Source organism: Colletotrichum navitas, assembly GCF_030913465.1.
Source record: "Colletotrichum navitas strain CBS 125086 chromosome Unknown LY79scaffold_37, whole genome shotgun sequence".
Lineage (NCBI taxonomy): Eukaryota > Fungi > Ascomycota > Sordariomycetes > Glomerellales > Glomerellaceae > Colletotrichum > Colletotrichum navitas.
This window is the reverse complement of record NW_026850583.1, coordinates 158,380-181,065: the sequence shown is the minus strand read 5'-3', so window position 1 is coordinate 181,065 and position 22,686 is coordinate 158,380. Positions and strand designations below refer to the sequence as shown.

Genomic DNA, 22,686 nt, shown 5'->3' with positions numbered 1-22,686 from the left:
GTACTATGAGAATAGAGCTGGGTAAAACGGGGAATGGTTCGACGGCAGCTAATCGGAACTCCTGGGTTTCTGGGTTCCCTCGCTTCAGAAACTGCCCAGACAGCCTGCCCCCTAATTCCGCATTAATTCAGATGCTGATTGTCGAGACAATGTACGCCTCGATGACTAGAACACACCTGCCGTAGGAGAGTACTACAATCAACCGAGCTGGAATGTCAAGGGTATCCCGCTTCAGTCCTGCTCCGGTTCAATCCCCGTACAAACCAAACAAGCTTTATCATTTTAACTTCAACAGACCTCCTTCGCCCACAATCTACCACCCCACCCTGGATACTCTGCGCTGCCCCGTGGCAGCGTTCTACAAAGAGATATCCATCGCCAATTGCCCGTTCCCATCTAACGTCAAGTACTGGTCCAACAAACCCTGCAAACGCGTTAGCTCAGCCTCTGGTAATACACACCCTCCAACCAAGACGCCGTCAGACTCACCCAGTCCAGGTTGCAAGGGTCGTTCAAGGCGTTATCAAGCGTCATGGAGTCGAAATCGGACGCCTGATCCATCCCGGACCCCTGCGGCTGGCCGTGCCCGCCGCCACCGACATCCCCAAACCCGCTGACCGTAGTCGGGGCCTCTAAAAACGAAGACGCCGGGATGTCGTTGCCGTCGCCGCATACTTCAACTCCCGAGGCGGCCACGGTCGTCAGGTATTCGCCCTGCCGCTGCGAGATGCGGCGCCTCTGCCTCGTCAGCCGCTGGACCATCGCCCTCAGGACCGTCGACGCGTGCCTGGCGTCCCTGGAGCAGCTCGCCCGGTTCGACCAGATCTCGCTCGCCGTCTTGAGAGCGTTCATCTTCCTTTCGTAGTCCTCGTCGCTAGGTATCGTTAGCCAATGAGCCACGTCCAAATGTTCTCTACCGCCCCTTCCCCCTCCTCTCTTTTTCCCCCTGAAGGAGACTCAAATGGCGGGACAAACCTCATATCCGTATTCTCGTTCAGATCCAAGCACACCACCATGGCAGCAATCATAAAATTGTGCAACATGAGACTACTCAGCATGTACCGGTCCTCAAACAGCCTCCCGCCGGGGCTCGACTCCCTGTCGAACTCGGCATGCAGATCGAGGATCCTCAGCGCGGCGGCTCGACAAATGTCCCTCGAGAGCGCGAACCGCGGGTCCGCCTTGTCCCGGCTGAGGTACGTCCGGTGCAGCACGCATAGCGCCTTGCGGTACATGAGCTCCAGCATCAGCCGCTGTATGACGGTATAGTTCTGCTCTGTGAACCCGGTCGCGCGGATTGGCCGCACGCGCATCGCCGCCGGCAGCTCGCCGTACCAGGCGTGCAGGGCGTCGTTGAGCACGCACGTCTCGGCGTAGACCTGCTGTGCTGGGCTCAGCGCGTGACGGATCACCTTCCGCAGGATCCGGCATAGCTTAGACTTCCAGCAGTAGTACAGAATCGGCGTTGGCTCCGTCGGAGGCCGCGGCGGGGGCATTGTCACCGTGTCCTCGTCAAAGTCCTCGTCGGGGTGGTTCTCCGGCCCACGGGTGTCGCTGTCGCTCTCGTGGACGATGGCGGGCATTCCAAGCTGGAAGGACAGCAAGAGGTCAAAGGATTCGCAGCAAAACCACGCGCGGCGGCGCATCTCGGCCTCGAAGGGGGATATGGGCGTCGACAGGTGCTTCGGGTCGAGGTGGTAGCCCCTGCGCTGCGCGAGCCTCGTCGCGACGCCGAACAGGTTGGACAAGATCGGGTCCATGTCCTTGCTCCCTATCACCCGTGTGTAGGCGACCAAAATGGTCGCTTCGACAGAGTACTTCTTGGCGACCAGGTAATTCCCCTTGACGAGGCACTGCACCGCGCGGCCGGCGTAGGCCGACGGTTCCTTGAGACCCCGGGTCAGACCTAGTGTCTCCACGGTCCCCTTGCCGCGGACGATTACCGCCGCAATGGAGATGATTGAGAATAGGATACTTATCCAGAGAAAGCCTGCAGCCTCGGGCTTCTCCCAGAATGCCTCGTACTCCCGCTGGAAGCGACCGACGTGGATAAAGGGAACGGCAGTTGATCGGGCGTTGAAGTACACGGCTAGCAACTTGTCGAGATCCTGACGCGGGGGTAGGCTGTACAGCACTTCCGGCATCGAGACGGTGACGACGGCACCAAAAAGAACGTCCGGGCTCATTGAGCATGCGCCGCCCTCGGGTGGCTCCGGTAGAGCGGTCGGGTCCGGCTCGAGGGCCGTCTGGATTTCCCGAATGTGGTGGAGCAGCGCGGTCCAGTGGGTGGCGCCGTAGTAGTCGTATCCTCCTTCTGGCGGGGTCAGAACCGGCGAGTCGCCGCGGTTCCCCGGTTCCGAGTCCGTCGGCGTCGGCACTGTGGTGGGTTTGGTCGGGGCCGGTCCTGTCCGATCCCGTGCTTGAGATGCGGATGCACCCTTCCGCACGAGATCTCGGACCATGTCCTCCAGCTTCTGGAGCCGGAGTTGCATTTCCGGTCGCTGCTGCTGCTGTTGCCGGCTCGCTCCCCCTCCTCCATTCCCACCTCCCCCAGGTCGGTAGCCTGGAGTCGAGGGAGCTACAGCAACTCCATTCTCGCGGTCAACAGCGCCCATGCCAGCGTGGCCGCCGGCACCATTGCGGTTACCACCATTCAATGGCACGGCGGTCCCGAACTGACAAGCATCCCCGTCTCCGCGCTTAGCGCACGCACCGCAGGGCAGGGCGCGGTCGCATCGTAGCTTGCGCGTGCGGCAGGCAAGGCATGAGACTGGTTGGCGGTTCCGCTTGGCCACCCTGTGCTGCTGATCGGACAGAGACTGGGCGCGGAAGATGGATGTGAACTGAGTAATGTCCGAAGACGATGACATTAGGTTCTGTCCTTAGAGGTGGGGGGTTGTGTCGTCAGAGGTGTCAGTGCGGAGGAGTGAGGAGTAGGTTCGGTATGCCAAGGACCAGGTGGGTATTCTCGGCCGAGATTGCCGGTGTTGGGGGGTGGGAGAGAGAGAAAGCAAGGCGCAGTGAGGACGTGAGGATGTCCAGCTTGGGAGATGCTTGACCCCGGGGCTGTGTAGTTTCTGTGAAGATCGTGCATATAAAATCCTGAAGAAACCGAGGCTTGCAACGATGGCTATTAGCAACAGGTAAACGGAACGGTGCTAGAGACGACTAGCTCCGGGTAGTTCGGTGCGTGGAGCTCTCTCTGGACCGGGGATACCCCCGGACTTAACACCTTCCCGTTCCGGAAAGAAGAACCCACCTCCCCCACGCACCATCCAACGTCGTCTCATTGATCCCTTAGGGTTTTCCGTCACAAATGCCAAAACGACTTGTTCTTCCGAGTACCTACCTACGAGGGAATCAAAATGGAGGGAGCCCTGACCCGATTTTTGTGTTCCTTACGGACGTGTCGCCGGTTTGTTCATCATGCCGGAAAACATCCATCTACTTTGAGACACCGGTCAATGGCAGCGCTCTCAGCTGTCGCCCCCCAGTCTGCCTTACCGTAGGGCATCTCTCCCGCTGCAATCCGTGCGCCATGTTTCAAGCAGTGGTGACGGAAGAAAGTGTTCGAAATGCCTAGCTACCGACAAGGAGGTTCTATGGTGAAGAGGCGGGTAGGAACCTGCATCTCCAAGACTATAACTCCAAGCAGGCAATTCGGATGCGGGCGGCCAGGATGCTGGAGAACGTCTTGTGATTCCCAGACAAAAGAAAAAAAAGAAAGAAAAAAAGGACAGAGATATGAGAGTCCGAAGGGCTTTGAAGTCGACAAATGCTAGAAAGAAGACGAGGGAGAGAGAAAGAGAGAGGCGCAAACGACCCCATCCCTGTTCCTGTGTCATCTATCCGTATCGAACATACCTATTCATGAAGGACGGAGGCCCGCGCCATTCAACCCGACTCAGGGAAAGGGGGCTTGGTTTCGCGAAGCCCGTGCGGAAGACGAGAGTCTGCGGAGTGCAGGAGCAGACTGCACCCTAAACTCAATGGTGTTTCCTTCTCTGTTTCTTTGTTGCTGTGTTTCTCTAACCCGCACACCCCCTTCTCCAACGACCCGATCGTCCAATGAATGCACCCATCGCGTCTGTTCCAATTCAATCTCGTTGCCCTTCCCCCAAAATACCTGACGTACATATGTACTCGCTGCCCGCGGATTCGAGGCAGGATCGTAGGAAACATCACACGGGCCGTATGCATACACCCCTCTCCCTCTCCATCAATATCTCATACCCGAGGACAAGTAGCCGCCTGCTCTCGTCTCCCCTTTCATTCCTTCTTCCTCTGTTTCTGACCTACTATGGCAATCAAGAACATTCTTTCAGCACCCTTATCAGTTCATCTACCCCCCCCCTCCCTTCCAAATACTGCCAACTGTCTCAAGACTTACATCCGTGCGTCCCCATCCGCACGGCCCCAAAGCACAAACACTAGAGAGAAGGCCTGGCAGCCGGAGGCGCCTCGGGACCCTTGCAGACCATGCGCCTCGCATGTAGCCCGTCGCTAAGCATAAACCAACACTGGGAAACACTTGCCCGCATCGGGGATCTCGTCGCCTGCCGTGACAGAACACCGGGGATAAAGTGACGTTGAAGCCGCTCCACACAAAGCCTCCTCGCCCACGTTCCTCCGTTCGTCGCACGGTGACAAGCGAGCCCCTAGACGCTTTCCCGTGACTCTTGCATAGCGTCCTCCCTCTCCCGTCTTCCCCTGCCGATATGCTCGAGTCAAACCGTCATAGCGGATCTGCCTCGACGGTTCCAGAGTACGCCGATTAGGCGAACAGAAGCGCAGCCAAAGGGACATCCGGCTACCCGCCTCAATCAGCGCGTCGTTAACCCATGGTGATTTCTGATCGCACGCCCTTATTCGCCCCCCCCCCCCCCCTCGTACCCTCACTTTGACCTTGGAAGGCGTCAGATTCATCTCCACTATGTGGTGGGACGCCACCTTTTGCCGGCTAACAATACACAGTTCGCAGAATACCAAGTTGTTCCGTGGACGGGCCCATCACTTTGCTCCCACCGGCCGGCCTCGGACGACCGGTATGACAGGCCCCGCCGCCGCCGTCGAGGTGTTCCCGGCAATGATGCCTACGGAATGATTCAGACTGTTTATTGTATTAGGCTATACCGACTTCAATCCTCCTATACTGCCTGGCGCTTGACCCTCCCCCTCTTGTCTGCCTCGTTTCTTCGGACAAGAAGTGATTTGCATTCCCTGCTATTCGCACTCACACAGCAACGACGTATAGATGGATAGTATCACAGCGGGATGGCAGGCACCTCGGGGGGATCGTTTCGTATCATGCCGTCATACAGCTTCATTTCGTCGCATCGATAAAAATAACACAAAAAAGCTTGCCGGCCCTCTGCCCCTCCGCCCCGAGAAATAATGTGTTACCCAACCAGGTTCCCTCCCCCTTTCGCCCGGGCCGCGATCGTCGGTAGGGAGGGGGACACACAACGGGGGTAAATAGACGATACCATACCAAGGAGACCGGTAGCCTTCCCCCTTTTTGTTTATGCCCTTCGCGCGCTCTCTCGTTTTCAAACACCCTCTCCTCCATCCTCGTTCATGCAACAACCAGCCTACACACAGGCGAGCACCCAAGATTGGAATCCCGTCCATCCGCTCTCGCCCCCCCCCCGCCTAGCTACCAGAGCTAACGCACCCAACATCTTTCCGCGCGTCTCTCCTCTCTCGTTCTGACTTGGGTTTGGCCCCTAGAAAGCCGCGATGAATTGAGAGGCCGTTGTATTAAAAGAAAAAAAGAAAAGAAAAAAAAAACCACCAGGCTCTTTTTAGTGGCTCTTCCTTGCACCATCCCATGCGCTTGGCTCAAAAAGTAAAAACAAAAGATTTAGGCTCGGAAATAAGTAGTAAGAAACAGAGACGTTCAAAGAAAAAGAAAATCAAGAATCAGTATGCTTTTGTACACGGACCACGATTGTACCATGAGCTGGGTATCACGGGCAATAAGAGACGCAGGTGGATAGACGGAATCAAACGATGTTACGACGAGATGCCGCGTATGATCCGGGCGGCATTACCGACGGCGATGGTGAAAGGAGGGACATCCTACACACCAAGTTAGACTACAGATCCATAAAGCCAGAGCGCGGGCAGCAACTTACCTTTGTGACGACCGAGCCGGCCCCGACGGTGCTTCCCCGTCCGATAGTGACGCCTGGTAGGATTATGACTCCTCCGCCGATGAAACAGTCCTCCCCGATGGTGACGGGTTTTCCGAGCTGTGGACCCTTGCTGCCCAGGCGCCGCTTGGGATCGGTGGGCAGCGTCGCCGTGTATATGCTCACGTTCGGCCCGATGTGGCAGTTGTCGCCAATCTTGACTTCGCATGTATCGATGATGGTACAGCTCCGGCCGATGACGACGTTCTGTCCAATGGAAATGTTGTAGCCATAGTCGCAAGTGAAGGGTGCCTCCACGACCGCGTGCTCGCCCACTCTTCCAACGTTTGTCACGGGCGAGGTGACTGTCGGCGAAATCTGGATCAGGTCGCGCGGTTGCAGAATCTCACGGAACAGGCGCGCTCGCTCTGTCGGCGAGACGCCGTTGTTGGGGTTAGTCGAATTGTTGAATCGCCAGCAAGCTGCGCTGCAGCGCTCGCGTTCCAAGACAAGCTCCTTGTCAAATGGGTAGTAGAGCTTCCCGGCGAGCATGTCCTCCTTCTGCGTCCTGGCCCTGCTGGGGGAAAATTGGGTGTGCGACAGTGCCAGCTGCGCGGCGACTTGCACATTGCTGGTGGCCGGCGGCTGCGGCTGCGGCTGCTGCTGCTGCTGCTGCTGCTGCTGGATGGGGCTGTTGGACCTCGTCGGGTGAAGAATGTTGATCTGAGGCAGCGTGTTGCCGGGGTGAGGTGTCTCGGGCTCCGGCGCAGTCCTGCTAATGTCGTGCAACGGCGGGACGCGCTGGTATTCCTTCCTCTCCGAGAAGGGGGCATGCGGTGGCCCTTGGGCGCTGACAGGCGTGGGGAAGGCGTTGGCCGGGGTGTAGGGGATGGCAGAAAGCTTATTCTCGGGACTTGTCACCGATGCGCTGGGGATCGTCGAAGCAGTGGGCCGGTCATCGTCAGTCAGCAGCGGTCGTCCTTGAGGCGGATCAATCCGCAAAGGCTGTCCGCGGTAATGGGGCAGCGTCTCCCGCCTCTGTCCCACGGCAGGCTGGCTGCCGTACGGAGCTTGCTGCTGCGGCATACCATATGCGCCGGGCGGGACATAGCTGGGGTCTTTGGACTCCAAGGGAATCGCCGCGGCCTTGCTGTCTGGCTTCTGCCAGGCCGTGCTGCGCTGTGGGGGATATCCTGCGCAGATGAATCCTCCACGGAGGCAATTGCTGCCTAGGGGAGGGTCAGTTTCACACCATGATCAACCAAGGGGAGGGGATCATACACTCGGGCTTCTGCTCATCGCACTTCTTCTTCCTCCTTCGACACGTGAGACATCCCGTCTTGGTTCGGTTGCTGAAGTTGCGTTTCCTCTTCTTGTTGTCGGATTGGAGTGTTGGGTCACGGGATCCGCCAGGTGTGTAGGAGCCATATGCCATGGATCTATCATCGCCATCGGGGCTGGTGTTGTCGTAGTCGTGCGCATCCATCTGGTTGGCACGTCTTAGTGCCTCTCCAATCTGTTCCTCAGACTGGCCCTGCGTAGATGTGGCAGACGGCTGGTCGTAGTAACCCCTCTCATCCCTATCCCTGGCATCGCGTGAGTACCACGAATCGCCGTGCTCCCGCGAGTCTTCGCGTTCGGCGTAGGAACGATGTTCGCGCTCTCGCGAGGGGGTGTCATAAGGGTCACGTGACTCTGGAGGGTGAGAGTGAGAAGCGGCGTCGGGGGACTTTTCCTTGGGCGCGGGGGCTTCCCGCCTTGCTTCTACAGAGCTGGACCGCTTTCTCTTGAGAGAGCCGTCGATATCGGGGTAGTTGGCAGATTGATATGGAGACCTTTCCTGGCTCGGGCCGGCCCAGCTATCCCTCTGGCTCGTGGAAGGGTCCGCAGCGGTTGTGGTCGGCTTTGGCTCAGACGGGGTATGCTGTCCGTTGGGGCGCTCAACCGACGGTGCTCTGTTGGCGTCGGTGGGCGGCGGATGAGGTGGTTCGGAGGTTTTTGGTGAGCCCCCATTGAGGGCAGTGAAAGCCGACATAGTTCAACAAGGCACCTCGCCAATGCAGGCGCTGGAGGATACGAGCCGGTATGTCGCTACGAAGCTGCGATCAGAAGAGGAAGCGTTGTTAAGTGAGAACTGTGGTGGATGGCGGTGGAGTTGCTGCGCGGTAGGCAACTGGCGGTAAATAAAAAAAAAAGATGACAGATAACCGTCGGGAGGCGGGCTAAGAACCGACGGGGAGGTTTGGCGGGAGATGGGAAAAAGCCGCGAGATGATGTTGGCGAAAAGGGTACGCAGCAGGGCGCGCGCGCGCGTCAAGCAGTGCCAATGTTGGCGATTCGGGCCGAGCAATGTCCCTCGTGAATGAGCCACAGACCGTGGAAGACTGGAGGAAACCAGGTAGCGGCTAGCAGGTGGGCTCTAGAGTAGTGCTAGGCTGGATTTTTGAGGCGGACGAACGGCTTTTTGAGACAGGGAGGCGCCTCGTTGTCTTCCGGATCCAGAGTCTTTTGCTGAGAGGGGGGTGGTTTTCTGAGAATTGGCGCGGATGAGATGAGTAAGGAATGCCACCTCTTCTTGTCAAGTCGTCTCTCTTTGTGTCGTAGGGGTGGGTGGGTAAGCTTTTCTTCCTTTCCTCGTGCTTCCCTAGGCCTAATCCCTTCTAAGAGATCTGCACGCGAAGACGAAGAGTGGGAAGTAAAGATGATGGAGAGGAAGAAAAAAAAGGATAAAGGAGCTATCAAGCGCAGATGATGACACTCTCTGCTGCAAGCTGCAGGTTGCTGTTGTTACTAGGTACTGTCGGTGGTGCTGGTGCTGGTGCTTCGGTACGCGGAGTCCAGAGGTCGCGGGAGCTTGAGCTTTGGACTTTTTTTTTCTTTGCCCTTTCCTTTCCGCTCGGTAGGCCGGGGGGAGGGGTGTGGGAGAAATAATTCGACGGCTGTGCGCGGGTGCGTCAGTAGAGAGGTAGGTACGTGCGACAAGGCAAGGACAAGAGGGTGAGAGCGGTGTCTTATCCGCCGGCTCGGCTGGGGGTGGGGACAAGGGTAGAGATTGGTGAATGAGCGATCGAGTGTGTGAGAGAAACAGAGATGCCCGCTGAGACTGGAGGCTGTGTGCAGCCCTTGGTGTATGGATGTATGTGTGTGTGTGTGTGTGTGTGAGAGAGAGAGAGAGAGAGAGAGAGAAGGAGAGAGACAGAGAGAGAGATGGGATGGTACCAGGCGGCCCAGCGTCTCTGGCCTGAACGGGATGTTCGAGGCCGCTGGGAGGCTAGGTAGGATTGCCTTTATGCCCGTCTTTCCGCTTTCTGGTGTGTAAATGGGGACCAAAGAGAGAGTCAGATGGCAGATGGTCACTTACTCTTCTTCTCGTCAAATATCCCCACCAGGCTGGGCTGAAGTACGCTGCCTTGCCAGAAGACAATGATGCTGCAACGGTTCTATCCGACAAGCAAATGCGCGCTTCGAGTCTGGGGAGGTGCAACAGATGGATTCGGGCTCAATTTGCGCATGCGTAGATTGTCTGCTTCTTGGCCTTGTCAGTCGGTGGAGGAGGCAATGGTTGCGGACGTCCAGCTGGGCCGATGCCGACGTCGAATTCGAGATACACCCGTTGGGGCAGCGAGCTTTCGCAGATTGCTTTGTTGCTTGCTTTCTCGTCTGCTTGCTTGCTTGCGATGCAGTCCCCGTTGGAGCTGGGTGGGCGACTTTGTTGCTGGTAAATGCTGTGCCAAATGTGATGTTGGGACGGGAGCGGGTAAGATGGTAGTTATTCCGGCCTGTGACTTTGGTGTGTATCGTCGGAGAGGATGCGACGTATCAAAACAATCCAACCCGGAAATTGTACCGGTCCTCTTCCTGCCTCGTCGCCTTCGCGGCTGTCTTGCGCCCTCTTTCGCTTTCGTTTTCCCTCTTATTCTTTCCGTCTCCCCCTCTTTTTTTTTTTTTTGTCCCACGCCCTTCCTCGAACAAGAAAAAAAAAAACCAACCGAGAATAACCAAACACTGCTTTTTCTTGTCGTTAACCCGAGTCCCGCGGTGTTCGAGGGCCCGTATTTCCTTTTCCCGTCTACGGGGCTTGTCCTGGTCGAGGGATGATGGCTGCTCTTCGTCCGGCGGCGCTTGAGCGGTTTTTTGGGTTTGACGCGCGATTATGCTGCGCCTGCCGGGGGCGAGACTAAGAGCGAGGAGATGATTTTCCCACGTCGCAAAGCCGGGTTGGGTGGTTTTTGGTTGCACCGCGACCCGTTGGCACCTCTTTCTCTCCTTCTTCTCTTTTGCCTCCCTTCCTTTGGCCTTCTTGGTGGCAGCCAACAGTGTGGGCTGAAGCGTCGACTAGATGCAGCCAATTCCTCTTCCTCTTGTGATGCAATTCGAATGTTTGGGCTGGACGTGCAAAGGACCTGCCTGATGAATTAGGTAGGCTGTGAGAAGACGGGATGTCCAGGTGAAGGATAGTTTTGGCGGTGTCGGATGTTGGCGGGTGGGATGGGCGAAAGGGTGAGATGACAAGAAACTGTAAGTGCGATGAGCGGGGGGGGGGGGGGGGCAGGAGGAGGGAGGAATATGTGATTATCATGTGGTAACGAACCTCAGGTGAGAGTAGGTGCGGCAGTCGGGGTTGTGTCTCGCTCTCGAGGTACAAACCACTAACTACTCTATACTCTCCCTCTCTGCACTCTACCTAGGTAGGTTGTAAGGGCGTCTGGCATCCGCACCCGCATCCGCATCCGCCGTTGTCGTCAACGACGTCGGCAACGTCAAAAAGTCTGCAGGCGAGCCAGGGGCCACCCCTGGTACGCGAACCAGCCGTGCCTTTTTTGTCTTCCTTTCCTAGTGCACGCTACTCCTCTTGCTACGCGCCTGCTCGTTTGGTTTTGCCGGGTTGGTTCCAGAAACCAGACCAAAAGAGGGTCGATAAGGTACGGAGTACATGTTCATACATACGGAGTACTATTCGTAGGTTAGGTGTTTACATGTGCGGCCTAACGGCAAAAGGGGACGAGAAAGGCCTCCCGGGGTTGACGAGACGGGGGTCTCGGCGGGTGCTGCTCATTACAAGGTCTTTCTTTACACGGAGTGTACGAAGTAGTATCTGTACGGAGTACACTACACTGCCTATCCTGTGTGGATTCCGTCCAGACCCTTCTTTCCCTATCGTTTTCGTCTGCCGCCCCCCCGGTCGCCTCTTCTTCCCGCCGACTACTCCCACTCCGTTTCTTGCCTTCACACTACTCCTTCCTCCCCCTTCTCTCTCTTTCTGTATGTGTATGTATGTCCAAGTTCAGACTCGAAAAGGATAATGAGAGAAAGAAAAAAAGAAAAAGGAAGAAAAAAAAGAGAGCGCCAGCCACTCGTATCGGTTCTTCTCTCTTCCTTCGCTGTGCCATGTAGGTAGGTATGCACTTTGTGGCGCCCTCATCGATACATACCATCCCCCCGTCCTCCATCGCTAAACCCGGCAATTGCTCGAACAATATTGGGGCGGCATGGCGCTTCCCATGAGTACTCTCGACCGCCATCAGGTACTTGCGCGATACGGTTACCCACCAGTGAACCCATTTGCGTTTGTTGCCGCTTCGACGGCCACCTGGGTCCCCTGGTGAAGCATGAACAAGGGTGAGGGGATGGCATGCAGAAAGGAGGGGGTGTGTCGGTAGGCCATTGGCGACCATGGGGAAGGGGGTGAGCCACGAGCTCTGCAGCTCGCGTCTGGTCGCTTTAGCTGTACGTACCTATCTACCTGGGCAGGTAGGTATCTACCTGTACGGAGTACTTAGATACCTAGGTACCTATTTAGAGAATTGCAACGCGACTGGATTGAACTGGGCTGGGCGGTAGGTACGTACTGGAGGTGTAAGAGGTACATGTCTAGGTACCTAGTAGGCTTGCCTGGTCCGGCTGAGTCTCAGCTGGGATGTGCCGACATCGTTGTTCTCATCCTTTTGCCCACGTCTGTCCATCTCTCCTCTCCTCTTGACCCCCGCCCTGGGCCAGAAACGAATATTCTGCGTATTTCGTCGTTGCAGTTCGCTTATCGTTGTTGCTGGCCACCAGGCTGCCCTATCACTCGGGCCTCTTCTGTCCAAGTGCCTGTCTGACTGCAGCCCAGATGCGGTTGGCATACTCTTACTCCACGGACCTCGCCGCCGGCCATGCCTCCCTCTTCCCCTTCCCACCACGTCACGATGCGATGCGATGCTATGCTGGATCAGTCTGCGCACGGATGTGTCTTGTGCAAACATCCACGCACGTATATACCGTAGAATATCGCCATTACGGCCTCTGCTAAACAACAGCCACGTGTGAGGGATGGGCACCTGCTTCAGCAGCATCGGCAAGGGATATGTCATCCTTGGTAAGATAGAGAGATGTACCCAAGTACTCCGTACTGTAATAGTGTGCATGTAGACGCACGGCAAGGGGGGTTGGGGTTTGGCCCCCCGCTTGCCGCGGCCGTGAGCCGTCGTCATCTCCAGTTCTCCAGAATTGGGGGCAGTAAACAAGCGACCTTCCGCGACAAGAGCCGCCGGCTTTCGCCAAAGAAGCGAACATCTACTTTTACTTCGCATCATGGCAATAAAGAAACCCCCATTGATTCATGTCGCCGGACCGTACTCGTGCGCCGCTGTTTTCTCTCAACAAAAGGGTATGCGCGTTGCCCCGGTTAAACCTAACCCCCCTCTTGATTACTGTGCAACTGACGGGCCGTCGTCGTCTTACTAAGACATCCCAGACCCACTTCGCGGTTCACCAAGAAGGGCCCCTCGCGCATCCGGAGACGCTGCCCGCCTCCAGCGTTACACTCGTTTCCACTCGTCGCTCCCACGAAGCTCGGCCCTCGCTGTAACCCTTTAGACCGCTGTTTACGCCGGCTGTTCGGGGTCAATTCCATTGTGCATTGTGTGCCATACCGCAGAGAAATTGTTCCAGGCTTGATCCACGTTTTAGTCGGTCGGCAGGACCTGCGTGTCATGTATGTGCATATATGTCCCGCAAGATGGAAGACAGACTGACTGCATAGACGAAAAGACTTCTGCCTGGTCTAGCCAAGATCGAGACGTCCCGGTCGTCGCGGTAAGAGAAAGAAAGCCCAGGATGGCCAAACCCGGTGCCGAAGCAACCCCTGTCGAACCTTTGGCCCCTTCATTCGCCTGCAGCATCATAAATAGCAGTTCAACCACGCGGTAGTCCTTGTCAAAGGAGGAGGGGGGGGGGGGGGGGGTCCCGTCTCCGCCTTGATGACCACAACTGGAACCGATTCGGGACGGAGCAGCGGTGCAGGTTGTGTTTCGAAATGTCGGGATTGGCTACAGCCTACGGCTGTCCGCGACGTGAATACTGTCAGGCCACAAGCGCTCAGAGCCATCATCGAGGAGCCACCGGCAAAAGGTGACGCGAGCAGGGAGCACCCTCTCTTACGAACAGATTTCAATGACCTGGCCCATGGCCAGCCGGCCGGCCGGCTTGTGCGTAGCGCAGGCGCATGTGCTTGATGATGGCACTCAGTGTATGCCACCATGTACCAATGGGAAACTCGGGACAGGGTCTTTGGGCCATGCAACTTGCCGCGATCGGCGAATGCCCCCCCCAAGAGAATCCGGCATCCGCCTTCGCCGCGTCTAACAGCACACTCTCTGCACCGCAGCGGACCCGATACGACGCCAACGTCGGGTTTCGTCGTCAAGACGCAGGCTTAGCCTACCGCTTAGCTGGTCGAAGCTCGTGTTGCCGCCCCATTTGCTGTGTTTGTTCGGCAGCCGCCAACTGCACTAGCAAACGCGGCAGTGCACTCAGCCCATCAGGCCTTGCTTCGGCGTGCGATTAGTGTGAGGGATAGTCCCATCTCGGGTCTACGTTGAGCCATGTCTCGGCCCTTGGCTCCGTTCTTCAACGCAACAGCCAATCTATGGCCAGGACCGGCACACAGCATGAGACTTTTCCTTGGTCGGTGTTATTTGGGCAACATGAGCGAAGTAGGTAGCACTTTCCGTGCACGGGTTCCCTCTCGGGATGGAGCGCAGTGGTGCATCCGTGGTCTTTGTCGCATTCGAGGTCCGCTTGCGCTCAATACCTGTCTTGCAGCAGCATGCGGCGGTACATCTGTCTGCCCGCGGCAGCGCGTGCGCCAGTTTCTTCGGGTAACCTCATGCGAAACAGGTACAGATCGGTGTACCAATCCAGGTAACTGTCGATTGAGGGACCTGGTGACGATAGCGGCCCGTGTCAGAAAGGATGCCTGTAAGCGCAGTACCAAATGTTTCGGCGATAGCACATACATAGAGAGTGTGTCCGTATCCTTAATCCCCCCTTCCATCCTTCACTTCACCACATAAGGCCTGCTCTCATTCCTCTGATGGGGCAGGGATGAAACAAAACTGTTAATCTTCCGATGTCGATGGGCCAGGATGCAGCCCATGGTGGGATATTTTTAGCCCTTCAACCCTGGCGGCATTGGGAGGGCTACCTACATGCACCCATCGCGGTGTACGTACGGGTACGTTGTTGGCCTTTATTACCCCAGCTTTGCTCAGGACCGATCCGCCCGTCTCGTCTTGTCTGTTGCCGCGTTGGTGAAGTGTGAGGTGCTGGCTGGTTAGGCGGTTGCCATCGGCTCCAACGATGGTCAAAGAGTTTCCCGTCCTTGTCCCAGCCCTATTATTTTCCATGGTTTGGCGTAGCGCTTGTCGAAAGGCGGGCGGGCGTGTGCGAAGAAAGGAGAAATGGCGCAAGAGTCTTCTGTGCCAGCAACTCGACTCTCCCACCCGCTTTAGCGTTGCCTCTGCTCGTCGCTCGGGTCTTTGCCGCCGTAACCCACACACAGCTACTGTGATAGCAGCTAAGCGGCATTGCCACTATGATTGGTCTCGGCATGGCAAGCCGCAGCCAACGAGAGGCCTAGGTCGACAGGAGGGGTTCCAAAAAGAATGGAGTGACAGTGCATTCGATTCGACACATGTGTTGTGACGAGCCTTCCGCACTCTTTCTCATTCCAACGGAATACATTGCCCAGTCTCGATATCACTTGAAAACTAGCAGCCAGGACTATGCTGCCTCAATGGTCCCGTCTTGTAGCAATGCTGCTGCTCAAAGATGGGAGCCCGTTACCCGCGACGCGTCGGACACGCCACTCGGAGGTGTGATTTGATCCTCTTCGTACATCCGGTGGCCCAGAGCCAATGTGATGAAGACTTGCATTGGTTGCAAAGTCATGCGGCTATCGCGATTCTGCTGCACAAGTGCTGACATCTTGTCACACACGTACGCCCAGGCGCACACCTCTTTCACAGCCTGTAGCGCATAGTGTAGATGAGGTGGTCTTCTCGATGGACACATGGAGGAGGTGCGCCAAAGAGGAGGCTAGAACGCAGGGAGCTATGCGAAATCACCTTCAAACAATGGCTTTATTCGTGGCAGCCGGGTCGGGATCGTGACCACACTAGAGTCGTCCCATCCTTGCGTTTGGCCTCGGGCGCCTTGCTAGCAAAACACACCCGCGGAAATCATGACAGTCTGAGCCTTGGCACACGGCAACGTCATATATCGCATCATATTCAGGCGGCAGTATGGACCGGAAGTCGAGGCCTTGGCTGCAGGGGAGCTCGTGAGCACTCGCCATGGCCGTTTCGGTAATGAAGAGAACGGAGATTGCGGATTTGTCGTCTCGTGGGACCTGTCGGGGCAAGAGACGCGTAGGGCAAGACGGCGGGCAAATGAGCGTACCATGTCGAGCGTTGTCCTGAAATCGCCGTATGTGGGTTTCTCTCCGGGGCCCTGTATGATTGACAGTTGTTCAATCGTGTCGCATCGAAAAGGATCAGACAAATGCGGAATGACACCCGCGATGTGGAGCTCATGGTAATGATTGACAGGCTATAGCAACCGGAGCGGAATCTAGGGTCTCCCACCGGACACCATTCCGTCGATCCAGACTACTAAAGATGACATGGCCTGCAATGTCGAGCGTCGCCGCGGGGACCGGCCGAAGAGGCACGCCTTCGTCTCCAACATGGTGGCATGTGTACCTGTGGCGGGCCAGGGGAGGGTGGAAGAGACGGATAGGAATGAACTAGATTAGAGCAACCTTCGGGGACCGAGGCTGCAGGGGCGGCTGTAGTGCGGAAAGACAAGGCCAAGAAGGGAGAAAGCAAACAAAGCGGGGGGCATCGGTGTTCGAGAAAAAGGGGAGCAGAAAACGACGGTTGAGACCCTTGTCCGTATTCCGTGGTCTTGTGTCGTCGCCAATAATACTTTGTAGATGGCCCAGGATTGGGGTTGCTGCGCGTGCGAGGTAGAAAAGGCCAAGGCAGACAGGCATGGTAGATGCCTCAAACCGTACTGAAGTGGGCGTCAAACCACCTATTGTGGCGGAGGCAAAGCGAGGTAGGATACCACCATCAGATGCGCGGTTGGTGGATGTGACAACGAGCTTGCCCATGGTGGGTGCATGGAGTAAGATTTGACAACGATGTGAGGGCGAGGGCGAGGGGACTGAATGAATGTGCGGGCCGAGACTCGAGGCCGTCTGGAAGGGAGCGAAGGCTGGGAGCCGGTTGATTCTTGCATCCTGTGTAGCTGTCGTCTGCGAAGGGTGTCTCGTCTCATCTGAACTCATGCGCTCCTTATTCCTGGCCGACGAGGATTGATGGCGATCGACCACGATGCCCAGGGCTCTGTGGTTGACAGACGGCCCTATCGCGGGGATTTCTGGAAATATGCCGCCGAGACAGACCTAACCCATGCCATAGCCAGCAATGCAGAGTCGGCGGATGGCGGCTCAATGACGCACAATGGAGACGGAATGTGTATCGGTTGCTGGCAGCAGTTATCTCGTAGGGCAATGGAACAATTGCTAAACGGGGATGGAAATCTGCCAAGTGGTAAAGAAGAAAGTGTAAAAACCAAATAAAACAGAACAAAAAGTGTGTATAGTACATGGCAGGCATGTATGGATGGATGTATGGTATGTACACAACCACCCAGCGACTACTTGCTTGCCCAGGAAGGAACGCACGCACTAGAAACCTAGACCCAACACCCAACAGCTACCTGACCCGACGACACACACAAACACCCTCCCTGCCTGCCTCACTTCCACGTGTGCCAGGTCCACCGTTGTCAGATACTTGCGTTGCCTGCATCATCATCCTCTTCATCATCAGCTAAGCCTCGGGTCCACTCCGCCCTACTTCGCAAACCTGCCTAAGGTGAGGTTGTCTACCGACTCATGGAATGGATGCGCTCGGAGCAATTGCCCCCCAGCGACTGGGCCCAGCCAGGGCCTAGAACCGCTTGTCAGCGGGCTCGAGATTCGCTCGATGACGGGACGCAGGCACCAGGCGCCACGTGAAGGGAAAAGGGCGCTGCCGTCTTTAAAAGTCTACAGGTACGGAGTACCTAGGTAGTTTACAGTAGTACCATGGGCTCGTAGTGGAGGGTCGCACACAAACAATGTTCAGAGCTATGGGCCCGGACACAGCAACCGGTCTAGATCTGCAGTTGGTGTATGGTTGACAGGTTTGGGGGCTAGCGAGCCCGCTTAAAGAGCATCCCAAGCGCGCGCACTCGACGCTGACGGCTGACGGGGAAGAGGAGACAATGGCCCGCCGGGAGGTGCTACCCTACCAAGGTAGGCTGCGCCGCGTGTATTTGGGCAGGTACCGCAGGCAGTACCTCAGGCACCTACTTACTACTACCTAGGTAGGTACCTAGGCGGCCCGGACCCACAGATGCATGCCCTCGTACCTGTAGCGTTGGTGAGTGTGGTACAGTACACCGCGGAAGGTACTTTGCATTGCACGGGTGCGGGCTACGGGCGGTACGTACCGCTGCGGGAGTTGCGGCCATCTCACCCCGGACACCAGGCAAGGTACGTCCGCAGGTGGGCGCGTGTGGGACCACCGCACCGGCGTCTTTGGCCTTCGCCCACACCAACCACTCTTGCATGCTCCCGTCCAGCGCCAGCCACTCGACTTAGAGAGGGGAATGAAAGGAGAGGGGAGTGAAGGGGAGTGGAGTGGAGGGGAGGGGAGGGGAGGGGAAGGGAAGGGAAGCGAAGAAAAGGGAGCTGAGGGTACCCTTAACCTGCATCCCGTTGTCGCGATCCAGTCACAATATCCATTGTTTCATTTCCCTCGTTTTCGCCTATTGTCTGTCTGTTGGTCATAAACATAGAGCGACCAGGACATGTTGCTTTGCCTAGGTAGGTAGGTGGATAGACCGCCTCCCAACCAGAACATGTCACATCTGTATTACGTGACCACTTGTGTAATCGTACCAATTCTCAACAGGAGACCCGTTGAACCAGGAGCTCAGCTGGTGTAAGCGCAGCTAGCCACCTGACGTAAGCATCCGCGCCTAGGGTGTCAGGAACGGCAGACAAGGACAAGGAACCTTCCATTCCCATTCCCATCGTGACGCCTGAACGTCCGTCCACTGACACCCAACCCTGCCTAACCCAACTGTTTCCCATTTGCACTCCATTTACACGTCTGCAGGCCACATGTTGTTCATCGTTCAAGCAGACAATGACTTGGCCCTCTGTTAACAACAAGTGTTTCTAATCTTAGCTCTAAAAAAAATTCCCCGAGATGCACGACACCGCAGCTCCATCACACGAACCTTCCTGTCCGTCAGGGCCTCCAGCCAATGGCGTCGCCCACCCAACTAAGCGCCCACTAAGCGCTCTCTCTCTACTCTCACGAACGACGTCAAACCACACCGCTGAGTGCCCTTCTTCTGGAAATCTTCCCTCCCTGCTTGGCTATATTCAATCTGCCCTTCTATGCATCCCGGGGGCGTTTATAACCTATTAATAACTACCGGACCCAGCGGTTTGTTCTAACCATGGCCGCCGCCCATGGTCAAGCCGCGTGAAGATCACCCTCCCCCCCCAACGACTTACACCTCCACCATCTATTTACCTTACCCGCCGGGCACGATACGCGCCGAGAAGCAGCATTCTCCCTGCAAGGTACATCAGGGGCGACACATTCCCTACTTGCTCTGCAGGATGACGTGAGCCTCTTGACTCTCGCCTTGGGCGGCCAGGCAAGACACGGAGCCGCACCTGGGGTCTCTCAGCGTAACGCCCATGACCTTCACCTCACCTCATATCACGATACCTAACCCTTGCCTCCATTGAAATCCTCTCCTCTCCCGCCTTACAGGGAAGATCTTGAGATGGTCAAATACGCGGCCGTTCATTGACGCCTACGACTTACACCCCCTCCGTGGCTTCAACATCTCGGACCCTGAGATCGCGAGGCATGTTTGTGGCGCGAAGACGTTCGTCAGCATAATCTATCTATGCGACCTCGTGTGATTGGCCTTCTCTCCATCGACGACGCGGGTCCAGAGATCTGGGGGCCCCGGGAATCTCTTACGCCCATCGAATTGTACACTACCCCCCTCCGTCCCCTTCCAGGCAAACTACATGACCCGGTCCCAGGGCAAAGGTGATGCGGAGACGCCGCGGCATGCTCATGCTGGATGCCCTGTCCACTCCAGCAATAACCGCTCTCCGCGTCGATATTTATAGCTGCCGTTGCTATTATAAGACAATAGCCTCACCTGCAGCCGCCGATGAGCTGCATCTTGCTTAATGAGACGTCACGTCCCGCGTTGAACCACGGGGGCACTTCACACCTCAAAGGCCCCCCTTATCTCTACCACCCGCCACCCGTGCCGCAATCTCCAGGTTCGCAAGAACAAAGGATACGGATACGTTTGTTTTTCCATTTTCGAGTCTGCTTATCGGATCCGCATTCGCCTCCTGATATCACCTTACATGAGGCACACGATGCAGGTGGTCGAGTCTAAGCGCGGGAGGCCCAGACGAGGCAGCAGGGCCCCTCTCCCTCCCTCCCTCTCTCTCTCTCTCTTTCTCATCCCCATTCTTGGACTTCGTCCGTGTTCCCGGCGGCTCCCAGCATGCATGCAGCATATGCAATGTTCAATCTCCCTGGTCATCTCGGCGTTTTGTTTGATGGTTTCCCTCCCCCCCCTTAAATTGCTACCCTGTACAGGAAAGACAAAGGCGCATCATCCAGAGAAGCCCCTGCTCGCATCACCATCTGGGGCAGCACCTGGCAAGTCGGGCAAGGCAAAAGTCCTTGTTCTATCATTGCTTCGTTTCAGCTTCTGTTCCTATCATGAACTCTTACAGGTCGCGGGTGGGCTTTCATGTCCATCCGCTGGCCCCCCATGACATGCCATCTGTGCTATCGGAGCCCGGCTTTCGAATCGGGCCCTGTATGGGGTCTTGAACCGATATTTCCGTTGCTCACGTATTGCACCGGACTAGGTAAGGGGGGCCCAATGCTACTCGCAGGCTCTCTCTCTTCAGAGGCTCACCCTGCTGTGATATCCCGCGGCCCGTTTCTCACGTCACGGCGCGTAAGCGGTGCTATGTACCTCGACATCTGACGGTACTTGAACGGTACTTGCTTCACTTCTTCTGCCTCTTGGCGCTTTTGTCGTCGTCGCCGCCGGCGCTCATGACGCTCGCGCTCCGTTTGTGTGACGCCCCGCTACTGCCCGGCCGCGCTGGCCTGTCCTTGTCCGCCTCACCCTTCCCTTCCTCCGTCGCTGCTGCCGGCACAGCCGCCTCTCCTTCCCCATTCGTAGCCACCGGTGCCTCGGCTCCGGCCGCGTCCCCGTTAGTCTTTGGCTCGTCCGTCTTGGCTGCCTCGGCGGCTGCGGCTTCGGCGTTTGCCTCACCATCGGCTGCCTTGTCCTTCTTTTCTTCCGTAGACTGACTCGCGCTCTCGCCCTCCTTCTCTTTGCTCTCAGCCGCCGGGTCGGGCGCTGGTTGCTTCGACTTCTCGCGCTCCGCCTTCTTGGCCAACTCGAGCTTGATCTCAGCGTCGATCTTGTCCGTGACCTTTCTCGCGTCGAGCAGACTGTTGACTGCGCCGAGAAGGAGCTCGTACTGTGATGTGACGGGCGCAGTGGGCATGACGAGCCGCGGTGGTATGTCGAGCTCGTTGAGCGTGTTCATGATGCGCAGCTGCTGCTGGTTCGACTTGTGCGTGAACAACTTGTTGATCTTCTCATATCGGAACGTCGGTCCGCTGGACAAGCGGTCGTGGTGCGTGACGCCGTAGACGTGCATCTCGGCCTCGGAGAGCTTGCGGCGTTCCTGCTGCTGCTGGCCTTTCTTCCCTCCGGCCGGCGCGGTCGGCGTCTGTGCGACGCTGCTGGGGGGCTCCTTGTGTGGCTTCTCTGGCGGTGCCGCCGTGGCCGCGGCAGCAGCGATGCTCTCGCGGCGGTTGGCGTTGCTCTCTGACGCCGCCGCCGCTGTTTGTTGCCCGGCCGCAGGCGTAGAGGGGCTGGCGCCGTCGGCTGCCATCAAAGACTTACGCTTCTTAGACTTATCAGCGTTCATCAGGTTCTGCAGAAGCGTCTGTAGCCCAGCGCTGGACTTGAACGCGCTGATATCCTGGTCTGTATGCGGGTAGTCCAAGCGGTTATACAGCTCCCGGCGCTCCTCGTTGAAGCGGTCGCTACGCGCGAGGATGCGCTTGATCTCCAGCAGTAGCGATTCCTCCTCTTTAGCCTCCTCCTTGCTCCGTGTCAGCGCGTTGTTTGCGAACTCCTTGCGCAGCTTCTCCTGGTTCGCATTGAAGTTGGCCATGAGCTCGTGGAGCGTGTACTCGGGCTGCGTCATGTACTGGACGGGCTTCTGGACCGCCATCATCTTCGCCGCAACCTCATAGTACCGCGCCTTGAGATCCTCCATCGTCCGCGGCTTCGGCACGGGGATGATGGCCTTACTCTCGTCCCCGTCCGCCGATGCCTCGCCGTTGATGGCCTCGGGCACGTAGTCGTAGCGGTCCCAGATTATCGGCCACCGCAGGTCAAAGTCCCTGACCAGGCTCAGCAGGTAATCCGTCTCCTCCTTGGTCCAGTCGTCGCTCTGTAAATTCGTCCGGTACTGGTCCTCGCTGTACTGGGGCACATCCACCTCTACGTTGAATTTCGCAAACATGGAGTTCTCGGGCTTCGAAGCCGCCTGCTCGCCCTCAGCATCCTTCATTTCCGCATCTCCGCCCTGCGCCGCGCTCTCCTCCGTCGTAGGCGTCTTCCGCTTCCAGTGCTTCAATATCAAGGCCCCGTTGTCGCCCCGCGCCGAGTTGGTGAAGGGCTTGAGCTCCCATTTGGTCGCCGGCTTTCTGCTCGCGAACCGCCGCTTCTTGAAGATGGAGACCTCGGGGACGATGGCAATCGGGTTGTCACCGCCTAGGTTCTGCACCTCGCGGGCGAGGCCTTTCAAGTTCGGGCGCAGGGCGGATGTCTTTTGTTTTTTGGCCGGCCGGGGCCCCGCGTGGCTGTCGGGGAGGTTGAGAACGTCTCGTACGTCGGACGATGTCATTATCACGACGTTGAGGAGGACGGAAGGAAGGGGCGTTATTTCGGCGTTGGGTGTCGATTTTTTTCTTCCTTTCGGGTCTTAGTCGACGACGACTATTGTTCTTCTTAATTGCATCAAATTATCGCCGGTCGGTGCACATGCATCAAGGAAATGGGTATCATGGAATTTTTGCAAGGC

At 57.1% G+C, this 22,686-nt stretch overlaps 5 protein-coding genes across 5 annotated transcripts; 1 reads left to right on the top strand and 4 right to left on the bottom strand.

Annotated features, from left to right (window-relative positions):
- Positions 1 to 358: 358 nt before the first annotated feature.
- Positions 359 to 2,870, bottom strand: LY79DRAFT_517273 (uncharacterized protein; the record flags this gene model as incomplete). The annotated part of the gene is made up of 3 exons (XM_060554912.1): positions 359 to 424; positions 490 to 874; positions 976 to 2,870. The coding sequence occupies 3 exons, from the start codon at positions 2,868 to 2,870 to the stop codon at positions 359 to 361; spliced, it is 2,346 nt and encodes a 781-aa protein (XP_060413211.1).
- Positions 2,871 to 5,864: 2,994 nt separating this feature from the next.
- Positions 5,865 to 8,652, bottom strand: LY79DRAFT_237768 (bacterial transferase hexapeptide). The gene is made up of 2 exons (XM_060551715.1): positions 7,416 to 8,652; positions 5,865 to 7,363 (listed from the first exon to the last, which is right to left on the bottom strand). The coding sequence occupies exons 1-2, from the start codon at positions 8,167 to 8,169 to the stop codon at positions 6,099 to 6,101; spliced, it is 2,019 nt and encodes a 672-aa protein (XP_060413210.1). The 5' UTR covers positions 8,170 to 8,652; the 3' UTR covers positions 5,865 to 6,098.
- Positions 8,653 to 11,930: 3,278 nt separating this feature from the next.
- LY79DRAFT_237758 (uncharacterized protein) lies at positions 11,931 to 13,002 on the bottom strand. The gene has a single exon (XM_060551714.1). It carries the CDS (start codon positions 12,707 to 12,709, stop codon positions 12,014 to 12,016), a length of 696 nt encoding a protein of 231 aa, XP_060413209.1. The 5' UTR covers positions 12,710 to 13,002; the 3' UTR covers positions 11,931 to 12,013.
- Positions 13,003 to 13,828: 826 nt separating this feature from the next.
- LY79DRAFT_237782 (uncharacterized protein) lies at positions 13,829 to 14,640 on the top strand. The gene is made up of 2 exons (XM_060551716.1): positions 13,829 to 14,551; positions 14,606 to 14,640. The coding sequence occupies exon 1, from the start codon at positions 14,000 to 14,002 to the stop codon at positions 14,468 to 14,470; it is 471 nt and encodes a 156-aa protein (XP_060413208.1). The 5' UTR covers positions 13,829 to 13,999; the 3' UTR covers positions 14,471 to 14,551; positions 14,606 to 14,640.
- Positions 14,641 to 20,583: 5,943 nt separating this feature from the next.
- LY79DRAFT_517292 (SWR1-complex protein 4) lies at positions 20,584 to 22,509 on the bottom strand (the record flags this gene model as incomplete). The annotated part of the gene is made up of 1 exon (XM_060554918.1): positions 20,584 to 22,509. One exon carries the CDS (start codon positions 22,507 to 22,509, stop codon positions 20,584 to 20,586), a length of 1,926 nt encoding a protein of 641 aa, XP_060413207.1.
- Between the last annotated feature and the right edge of the window lie 177 nt (positions 22,510 to 22,686).

Bases quoted from the DNA above. Each gene is read 5' to 3' on its own strand.
- LY79DRAFT_237768 (XM_060551715.1), bottom strand. From the start codon at position 8,169: ATGTCGGCTTTCACTGCCCTCAATGGGGGCTCACCAAAAACCTCCGAA. The intron at 7,364-7,415 runs GTATGATCCCCT...ACCCTCCCCTAG, and splicing joins CGATGAGCAGAAGCCCGAGT to GCAGCAATTGCCTCCGTGGA.
- LY79DRAFT_237758 (XM_060551714.1), bottom strand. From the start codon at position 12,709: ATGATGCGAAGTAAAAGTAGATGTTCGCTTCTTTGGCGAAAGCCGGCG.
- LY79DRAFT_237782 (XM_060551716.1), top strand. From the start codon at position 14,000: ATGTCTCGGCCCTTGGCTCCGTTCTTCAACGCAACAGCCAATCTATGG.